This window comes from Esox lucius, chromosome 10 (assembly GCF_011004845.1).
Source record: "Esox lucius isolate fEsoLuc1 chromosome 10, fEsoLuc1.pri, whole genome shotgun sequence".
Lineage (NCBI taxonomy): Eukaryota > Metazoa > Chordata > Actinopteri > Esociformes > Esocidae > Esox > Esox lucius.
Genome location: NC_047578.1, coordinates 5,857,660 through 5,868,508, shown reverse-complemented (window position 1 = coordinate 5,868,508; position 10,849 = coordinate 5,857,660). Strand labels below are relative to the sequence as shown.

The 10,849-nt window shown below is 46.1% G+C and overlaps 1 protein-coding gene across 1 annotated transcript in view; it reads right to left on the bottom strand.

The window, feature by feature from the left end:
- Positions 1 to 788: 788 nt before the first annotated feature.
- The window catches only part of gabbr2 (gamma-aminobutyric acid (GABA) B receptor, 2), a 196,015-nt gene continuing 185,954 nt past the window's right edge, over positions 789 to 10,849 (bottom strand). The window contains exons 14-19 of the mRNA XM_010891535.5: positions 10,607 to 10,717; positions 8,751 to 8,975; positions 8,408 to 8,590; positions 7,114 to 7,243; positions 3,452 to 3,569; positions 789 to 1,026 (exon numbers count right to left, since the gene is read on the bottom strand). Of these exons, the coding sequence (XP_010889837.1) occupies positions 861 to 1,026; positions 3,452 to 3,569; positions 7,114 to 7,243; positions 8,408 to 8,590; positions 8,751 to 8,975; positions 10,607 to 10,717 (933 nt within the window). The 3' untranslated portion in view covers positions 789 to 860. The remainder of the gene's footprint in view (positions 1,027 to 3,451; positions 3,570 to 7,113; positions 7,244 to 8,407; positions 8,591 to 8,750; positions 8,976 to 10,606; positions 10,718 to 10,849) is intronic.

Here is a 10,849-nt window from a genome sequence, read left to right as displayed (position 1 = left end):
TTTAAGGAAATCTAATGGTGCAAAGTGGACAATGAGTAGTGTGCATATTTATCCCAAGTTAAAATAATTGGCTCCGGGTGGCTTTTGACATTTTGCAGGTAACAGAAATATTGCCATGAGCCAATCAATTTAACGTAACCAACACTACAATGATGCTGTAATATTCCACAAACCAATTTCCCCTACATTTTGCTTTGTAAGATGTCACTTTTTAAACATTTTCATTTTTTTCAGGGCCTCTTACCTCAATACAGACCATCACCCCCACACCAGTTCATTCACAGCATACTCAAAGCATACGGTACAGCAAAGTCATAAAGTAGGATATTTACATGTTTGTCCACATCTGTGCGATGAATTCTTCGTCAGTCCAGTCTGGATCTCCTGTAGTTATGTCACCCAGGCATTAAAGTAGCAAAATACTCAAGTTTTGACAAGCTTAAACATAGTCAAGTGTATGAGAGAAGAAAAAAAAAAACACACAAAACCCCTCCGAAGCAGATATGCTACAGGTCAGGACCGGCCCTTTGCTGCTGCGGGTCTGAAACAGGGATTAGACCGAAGGGAGGTTGCTGCTGTGGATTATGGGTCGTTTGTAAAGTCAATCCTGTGCCCTCCCCCTCCCCTTACCCAACTCATGGTTCTAGAGAGGTGGTCTACAGATGGAGGGGTCAGGAGTGGGAAAACGACCCCCACACCCCCACACCCCCACCCCCCCCGGTCCGACAAACATGTCGTTCCACTATCGCTGATTGCCTCAGTCACACACTGCTTGTCTTTTTTTTTTCTTTTTTTTTTTTTTTTCTCCTCTTCTTCAAACACGCGTGTCCTTTCTCGGAGGTGCTCGGGGAGACCGCTTCTCACAGGCCCGAGACCATCACCCGGTAGGACGGGGGCATGTGTCTATGCCGCGGGCTGGAGCCGGGGCTGGCGTTGGGGCTGGTGCAGCTGGCGTCCACCCCCCCTATGGAGGGCAGGTAGGCGTGGTGCAGGATGGGTAGCTGCAGTGACAGCCTTCGTTGTATGCTGTGGACAGACAGGGGAGAGGACGGTGAGAGATCGGCGGCGAAGTCGAGGGAACCGCGGGGCAACGCTGGGCACCAGTAAAACGGCAACATTTTAGGCTGGCTGGATAAAATGGAACGTGGAAGCAGTAAGAGTCCCTTGTGAGTCCCTTGAAGAAACAAAATCTGAATCTCTACCGCGCTACATTCTCTAAATGTCATCTTCTTTGTGTGCTGTGTAGTAACTGATAATAATTCTGACAAGGCGTTTGATTACTGAAGCAATGACTTGTTGTTTCAATAGTAACATGATCACAATGCAATCAGGTACCTCCCTCTTCTCACTGGCAGAGCCGCGGCCGGCCCTTGACACGCCCCCAAAGGTCGGCCCTTGACACGCCCCTAAGGCCTCATGGCCGACCATGACACGCCCCTAAGAACTACACAGACGGCCCTGACACGCCCCCAACATTCACAGTTGGCCCTGACGCCCCCAAGAGCTACCAGCCTTAAGTATCACATTAGTACTCCTCTCCTAACTCCACTCCTCTGCTTTCTCCTCCTGATTATCTAATTCATAAACCTCCCTGTCTTCTCCTCTCTCCACTCCTCTGCTTTCTCCTCCTGATTATCTGATTCATAAACCTCCGTATCCTCTCCTCTCTAACCCATAATCCACAGCACTCCATGCTTTGGGGATTTTCTGACAAAAGAACATTTCATGCTTCCGCCTGGTGTGACAGCTCACACTCCACCTCGCTGCAAGAGACATCCTTTTTTCAAGCCAATTACATAACCAAATGTCAGTTATGTAAAGATAAAAACATGTCCCCCTCATTCACTAGCTAGACCCTCTAAGAACGATTACAATCGAGACAACTTTCAAATGTAACCGTTAAATTGTCTCACAGGTTGCTTAGAAAGTAAAGGTAAGCACAGATCCTTTCCCTCTCAAATCTTAATCCAAACCACTGAAGTAAAACTGACCCCAAATTGTCTAGGGACAACTTCACAGCAGCGTTGTTGTAATGTGTGCCCCCATTTTGTGGTTCTCCTAACATTGTGGTATAAGTTGATGGTATCAGGGCACATTTCCTGGAGATTGGAAAAGCAAGGTGAAATGGTGCGTGCGAAGGTCTTGTCAGGAGAGGTCTGTACACCTGTATGTAATGAGAAGGGGATTTCGGTGACCATTTACCAAGGTCCTCTTTCCGTCTTTCTCATTCTCTCGTTCTCCCCATGGTTTCTGTTTCTCAATCTTGCTGTCCCCCAACCATCTCTCCCCCCCCCCACTCTCCCCTTCACTCTGGGGACTACCTCATGGCCTTTCTCTCCCTATTTCTCCCCATCGCTCCTCCCCGTCTCTCTATCCATGTGGTGTGGGTGTAGTGCCATGCTCTTCTGTCTTGTCTATTTACAGGTCCTGCTGCCACCGCCGCTTCCCACCATCACCGTAAATCACTGGTTACATAAGCTCTTTGACTCTCGCTCTCTCTCTCGCTCTCTCCCCATTGCTCTCTCTCTCGCTCTTGCCCCCTCTCTCTCACTCTCTCTCCTTTTCCTCTCTTCTTTCTCTATCACATGGCTTTCTCTTTCTTTTCAGATCCTCACTTCTGCCCTCTACTTATCATGCTCTTTACATCTCCCAGGTTCTCTATATCAGTTTTCCACATTCTCCCCATTCTGTCTTCCCGGTCTTGGTTCCCCTTTTCTGTTCCCTCTAACATGAATGTAGGAGGAGAAAGAGGGCCGGGCAAGAGGAGAAAGAGGGCCGGGCAAGAGGAGAAAGAGGGCCGGGCAAGAGGAGAAAGAGGGCCGGGCAAGAGGAGAAAGAGGGCCGGGCAAGAGGAGAAAGAGGGCCGGGCAAGAGGAGAAAGAGGGCCGGGCAAGAGGAGAAGGAGGGTTGTGCAGAAGAGAGGAGGGTTGTGCAGAAGAGAGGAGGGTTGTGCAGAAGAGAGGAGGGTTGTGCAGAAGAGAGGAGGGTTGTGCAGAAGAGAGGAGGGTTGTGCAGAAGAGAGGAGGGTTGTGCAGAAGAGAGGAGGGTTGTGCAGAAGAGAGGAGGGTTGTGCAGAAGAGAGAAGGGTTGTGCAGAAGAGAGGAGGGTTGCGCGAGGGAAGAGGCCTGGGGAACAGAGAGCTCTCAATGATGCATGCAGCTCTTTTTTTTTTCTTTTCTCAGATGAAGTTGACATTCCCTGGACGTCTTATGAATAATAAGTGAAGGAAGCTCTTTATTTGTCATCGGAGTGTGTTATGAGTGTTCTGGACCGCCACATGTGGAGAGTCGCGACAACTCACAGTCAGCTGTGCTTTGCCGTGTGTGTGTATGTGTGCGTGCGTGCGTGCAAAAACAGGACTGGGACCTTATACTGGTCAGAGTCCCTGCCAACCTGCTGCTGCCGGTGGTGATGACAATACATCGGTGGGGGGGTGGGGGGGGGCACTCACTGTTCAGGTGAGTTGATGTCTTCCAGGGGGCCTCGGTTTATTCTGGAAGGATCCATGGAGCCCCACTGCGCCTGAGGCTTCTGCTCCAAGTGATTCTTCAGTATGGATTTGTCGCCGTCTGCACGCGTGCGGAGAGAGATGGCGCAGTAAACATGATCAGTTACCATGTGGGTTGACACCAAATGGCACCCTTCAGAGCGCACTACTCTGGGAGGATTCGACATGATAATGGCATCGGGCAATAATGGCGTTGATAATGTTCGGTCACTGGAAAAGAGTAAAGTATAAACAACCCCGTTTCCAAAAACATTGGGACGCAAAGAAAAAATGTAAAGAAAAAAAGAATGCAATGATGTGCAAATCATTTAAACCCTGAAGTCAATAGAAAATAGTACAAAGACAACATAACTAATGTTGCAACTGAGAAATGTTATTCCTTCTTGGAAAACATTTGCCCACTTTGAATGCGTTGCCAGCAACACATTTGAAAAAAGCTGGGACGGGGCAACAAGAGACTGGAAAAGTTGTATAATGCAAAAAAACTACTTATTATTAACTTATCTTACAACTAATTAGGTTAATTGGTCAGTAACATGATTGGGTATAAAAAGAGCATCCCAGTGAGGATGAGTCTTTCAGAAGTGAAGATGGAGAGGGGTTCACCACTCTGAAAGACTGGGCAGGCATAGTGCATCAGTAAAATTGCAAAGAGTTTGGGTATTTCATCATCTACGATACATAATGTCATTAAAAGATTCAGAGAATATGGAGAAATCTGTATGCAAGGGACAAGGCCGCAAACCAGTATTGGATGACCATAATCTTTGGGCCCTCAGGTGGCACTGCATTACAAACAGACACGATTCTGTAATGGACATTATAGCATGGGTTCAGGAACACTTCCAAAAACCATTGTCTGTGAACACAGTATGTTGCTGCATCCACAAATGCAATTTAAAACTACCATGCAAAGAAGGAACCGTATATAAATAAGATGCAGAACCGCTGCCGCCTTCTCTGGGCCGAGCTCATTTAAGATGGTCTGAGGCAAAGTGGAAAACTATCCTGTGGTCGGACAAATCAAAATGTGAATTTTTTGGGGGAATCATGTACTCCTCGTCGTTTGGACTTAAGAAGAGAGGGACCATCCAGCTTCTTATCAGCGCACAGTTCAGCAGCCAACATCCGTGATGGTATGGGGGTGCATTAGTGCACATGGAATGGGTGACTTGCACTTCTGTGAAGGCACCATTAATGCTGTACAATATATACAGGTTTTGGAGCGACATATGCTGCCATTCAGACAATGTCTTTTTCAGGGAAGGCCTTGTTTAGTTCAGCAAGACAATGCCAAACCACATTCTGCACGTATTACAACAGCATGGCTCTGTAGTAAAAGAGGCCGGGTGCTAAACTGGCCAGCCTGCAGTCCAGACCTGTCTCCCACTGAAAACATTTGGCGCATTACGAATCGAAAATACGACAAAGGAGACCCTGAACTGTTGAGTAGCTGCAGTCCTATGACAAGCAAGAATGGGAATACATTTCACTTTCAAAAGTGCTGCAATTGGTCTCCTCAGTTCCCAAACCCTTACTGAGTGTTGTTAAAAGAAGAAGTGATGCAACACAGTGGTAAACATGCCCGTCCATACTTTTTTGAAACATGTTGCTGGCATCAAATTCAAAATGGGCATGTATTTTTCCAAAAACCTTTTACTAAGATTTCTCTGTTTCAGCATTTGATATGTTGTCTTTGTACTACTTTCAATTAGATATAGGGATAAGTAATTTGCACATCATTGCATTCTGTTTTTACTTGCATTTTATGCAGCATCCCAACTTTTTGGGAAACAGTGTTGTAATAGAAAATTGTAAGAGCAAGGACTCTTAAAGCAAAGCTATGAAGTTACAATATAAAATAAATGTCAATTTTCTTTGAAAAACATTACGACAACGACACAAACAGACAAATGAAACGCTTGTGTTTTGTGAGTTGAAGACAACATCCAAAATGGAGAGACAGACCAAGAGGCTTTATGCATGGAGAGACCGGTTAAGCAAGACACACAGGAAGAGAGACGGTGATGGAGAAACATGGAAGGAGGCAGGAGAGAGATTTACAGAGATGGAAAGAGGGTGCTTGATGGAGAAAGGAGCGTGAGAGAGGGAGAATGCTGTGCTTCCTGATGTTTTTGGATAACCTGTATTTCAGGTTATCCAAAATGTTGGGGGGGGGGGGCTGACATTCTGGCGTCATCTAATGCCCATATCAGTTTTGTAAACTGCATCGGAAGGGACCCAATATGAACCCCTTTTGTGTTGATTTCATCCTGTCAAGGTGTCCCATATTTTCACCACTTAGCGTAAAATTGACCTGATTTGAAGATCACATTGTGTCCTCAATGCACACCTGGAGGGGGTGGAGAATGTTTTTCGATGAAAATATATTATGCCCCGCTTCTTTGTATTTTTTCTTGGAGTGTTGATGCTAATGCTATAGGAGCCGATGTGTAAACGTAGCATAATGGATTCACAACAGATTTGGTCGGGACAAGGAAATTATTAACTCCTCAAAAAAGCAATTCACAGTATAATCCTGTTTGGAGATTAAAAGTACATAAACCCACCGTTAACCCAAAGTGTGGATGTGAAGTACAATTTATTGTGAAAAGTATGCATATCTTTTGTCTGTTTTGGTGGTTGAACTGAGACGCTGCTACTCCCAACTTCCCAAATGCAGCCTTTTACCCAATTTGAAAATGTCAGATCAACTTAAAGAGACGTTTTATATTTATAAATTTACTTTGAATGATTTTGCCAACTAGTGTTATCTCAATGCTAGCTGTTCTAGTAATAGTCTGGTCAATGTAAGATTACATCCCTAATAGTAGGAGAGTAGGTAACATCTTCATTGCCACAATCCTGAACTATCACTTTTAGGACTAGGCATATACCAGGAATATACCAGACAATATACTGGTCAATGTAAGTGAAGATGTAACGCTCAGCTTTCAGATAACTGGCCTGACAAATAAAGGGGTTACGAACACGAATGCTGGGACAATTGTGTTATTCAACGCCGCTGAATGTTGTGTTCTACAACGTGGCAGAATTCTTATGACCAACTTAAGGTGCCATTAGCTTTTCTCTTTGTTTAACCTGCATGTGAACTGAATTGTCTCTTTGTTTAACCTGCATGTGAACTGAAGCTCACTGCTGTGAAGTGGACATACTGAGGGTTAGGATACTGTCGTGCTGAACAGAGGAACTAGTTTCACTGTCCTGACGACAGCAGTATTGTATCATAATCAGCAGACAAAAACTGAAGGGACAATTAAAAGCTTGCAGGCTCCCTAGAGGTGAGCACAGCTGTTGTTACCTTGGACAGCTGCGTTAAACTCTTCAGAGAGAAGCTTGTGCAGACAGCAGTATATATGAACAGAGGTGAGTCCGTTTTAAATACTAGATGGGGTTGCAAAACGTCGGCAACTTTACGAAAAGTCCCTGCTTGTCCAGAAATCATAGTTCAACGACTCTGGATTCACCGATTAAAACGTTCCCGATTATGGTAATCTTGGGACGTCAGTGACCCCTAGTGCAGGAGATGATCACGTTTAAGCCAGGAACAACAAAACAGAAGTGGCAAGCAGATGCCGGGTCACCTTTGGCGTCCGTGAAGTTGCGTATGCTGAGGATGTTGTTGACCTCCCCGTAGTGGTTCTGCTTTATGTATGGCGTCTTCTCCGGAGTGTCCTGGAGTTGCATCGTCACCTCCTCAAGCTCCTTATCCAACTGCACACACAAGTACATTTTGCGGGGTTAAAGTTCAATCACAGAGCGCGCACACACACACACACACACACACTTTTGCAGATGTCTGTCGCCTCTGAAACCCTACGGTCACCACCCGGACAACGCAGTCGGATACGAGGCGCGAGGCGACATAACACATTTGAATGGAGTTACATTGTTCACATGAACTCATTGTTCACATGAACCTAAATACTGGAAGGAAAAAAACGGTAGGTGCAGATCAGTTGCCCTTACTGGTCAAAGGAGGACTGAAGGGATAAAATGAGAGGCATGTGAGTTTCCCCGGCACTGGTTTGTTTCCCCAAATGTAATTGTTAGGGATAAAAAAAGGCACGTGATTACATGGGCCCATACAAGGTGTTTATTGCAACGGAGCGTCAATTGCCTCACAAGGCACTCTCCCCGCCCAGCAAAGTTCATCGTAACTTATTTTATCCCGAGCCTAATAAACGGCAATTGACTTGTAATGTGGGAGGACCACTAAATCATTGTGTGACTCTTTTTCACTGCCATTTCTCGCCTGATTAATTTTATAGACACAAAAATATCCCACCGTGTTCGAATGAACAAATTGTCTCTGAATGTTTATAAAATTGTCCCAACACGCTGTATCCTGTTTCCATCAGCACGCTCGTTATTTCTTTCATACGACGGGTGATTAATCCACATGAAAGGGTCGGATGGAACCGTGGTTACCGAGGCCTTTCTGGAAATCCTGGCATGGCAGTTCTTCTTATGTCATTCACTTTCAAAGACATAAAAAAAATTATAGTTCATAAACGTAAGGGAGCTTCCCCGTGAACTGACAAGACAAGACGGCGTTAATGACAGACTATTAGAGATAATACTGGCCCTCATCTGAAGTCGGTGTCACCCGTGGAACGTTGTGTCTCTCACCAGTGGAAAAACAGCATACTTTAAAGCCTCTGTAAATTCACGACCCTATGTTAGACCATACTTTGGAATTCCGATTAATGCATAAAAACGGGTGTCATACGGACACAATGATCTACATTAATATGGCCATAAGGTTGACCAGGAGATCATGCGAGGGCAAGTCATGGTTAACTGGACTGGTGCGAGGACATCTGACACCCCCCTCACAACACACGAGTAAGTACGACAACGAAGCTGTGACATCACCTCTGTTATCTTCATTCGAAGGCGGTGGTTGTCTGTCTGCAGGCCGTCCAGTCTGGACGTGTTGGCCTGGTTTACACTGGTCACAGACGTGGACGTCTTGGAGTCCTCCTTCTTCTGGTTGGTGTTGAACTTTAACCTCCGGTTCTGGGTAGCCGCATCCGGGTTCGTCCTCATTGTGATGAACTGCAAGTCGTCACGACAAAGACAAGTGGCCCGGTTAAGGTGTCTCAAAGTAACGCTCTGAAGTAACGTCTCGGACCAAGAGAAAGCGTTTTGGTGACACTTTTTTCTATGAGAGTCCCTCGGAGATCGTCGCGCGCCCCCTTGCTGCCTTCCTCCTTACCTTCGGCACGAAGACCAGACAGAGGGTGATGGTGCTGCAGAAGATGATGACCAGGGCCACGATGCAGAACTGCACGTTGGGCTGGTCCCTGGTTAGGAAGGACACGGCCGCGCCGATGATGCACATGATACCCACGTTGTACACGCTCATCCCGATGTACTTGCTGTCGTTCAGTGCCGGGATGCTCACGTTCCTCGTCTCCCAGGCGAGGAAACAACCGAACAGCTGGAAGGGAGAATGAAGGGGGGGGGGGGGCAGGAAGAAGCGGACGTACAGGCCTGTTGTTGAGACATAACTCACATGTGTGTTCAATTGTGGCATTACAAAGACGTCTATATGCACTCAATGTGTACTGTGACCCCCCCCCCCCCCACACACACACACACACACTTTTATTCCCCATTCTACCATCTAATGCTACATGTGGCAGCCTTGACAGTAAACTTGGACAGACGTTTGAGTTTGTGGGTCATAAATGGTTTATTTTTCACAGTGCGTTCCGTGTTCTTCACGGAATACTTTGTAGAGTATACCGGAGTAGATTCCCAGTGTGCCTTAACATTCTAATGAATAATGGAAAGGTTCTGTCCCATAGAGTCGGATAGTTGTCTTGAAGTGTTAATGAGTCTATACTAAAGTGTGTGTGTGTGTGTGTGCATCTTTGTGTGTGTATGATTGTGTGTGTGCCATAAGAGAGGATGAGTCAGACCTCAGAAGCTTCTCCTCCTGTCGACATGTCCCAGTTTGGTTTGAGACACAAAAATCCTAGTCTTTCACTTCCTGTTTATCCCTGGGTTCTCCCTGTGGCTCTTCTCTCTTTATTCTTTACTCTATCTCTAACTCCATGTTTCTGTCTTCCTCTCTTTACTTTTCACTTCAACACTTTCTCTTCTCTTCTTTACGCCACACCCCGCCCTCTCACTTTCTTCATGATCCCACCCTTTTCCTTCAACTCTTTTCTCACTCCCTTTAACTCTCTATCCTCTCTTTCTCCAGCTCTTCTCTCTCCCTCCCTTTGTCTGCTTTTGTTTACTTGGATCCCTATTAGCTGATGCCATGGCAACAGTTAATTTGGGCTCTGACAAAAAACATTACAGAAATTTAATTTAACAGAAACGCTAAGATGTAGGCATTAAAGAAGTCATATAAACAGATTAAAAGTAACAGAAATGAATTACAAATAAAAACAATACAACGAAAGAGAAGTACTTTTGTGTGTGTGTGTCTTGCAGTGTAGTCTTGTAGTGCTATTTCTCTCCCTCTCTTTCTCCCTGCCTCTTTTTCTCTCCACCTGCTCTGTTCTTCAGCTCTTTCTCTTTCTTCTCTCATGTCTATAAGTGGACCGAAATGCTGAATTATTTACAGTCCGGGCTAGTTAAGGTATTTAAACACCAGCGGAGAGGAAGAGGAACGCTTTCAAATATGTCATATTTCATTTAGAAACCTCAGGCGTCTGGGGGGGCTCTGTGAACTACGTCACCCGAAGCTCTGCTTGGAGGCATGGTCTAACACACACCTCAAAATGAACACAGCAAAATGGGAGAATGGTCCATTGCTGTGGTGAGGACGGCCAGTAAGCTAACAGAGAACGGTTTTCAGAGGTTTCTTTAGTGCAGCACGGTTCTCCGGTGCTCCGGTTCTCCACGCCCTCCAGTTTTCAGCCTGGGTACTGAACACTCATCCGAACGCACAGTGGGAAGACACGTCTGATTGCCGCGCATCTGTTTGCGTGCCAGGGAACGTCCCTCCCCCAAGACCTCCACCCTCAATCCTACTTTGTGGAGGTAGGCCATTTGCCTACGGGGGGGGGGTTGCATGGACACTCCCATCGTGGCTACCCCACTCCTCCTTCTCACCATGAGCAGGCCCTTGTAGGCGTAGACGATGCCCAACCAAATGGTCATGTGGGTGTTCTCGCAGTGTTCCAGGAACGGCCGAATGGCGATGTCCCGCCCCTGGGGGTCCGCCTGGGGGAACACACAGAGAGAAGGAGGCTATAACGACAACAAAAACAACAACAACATCTTTATTTCTTCCCCCTAAACAAGAAAAGCGAGTTATGCTTAGCATTAGCCTCAAACACCACAATAAATAATTCA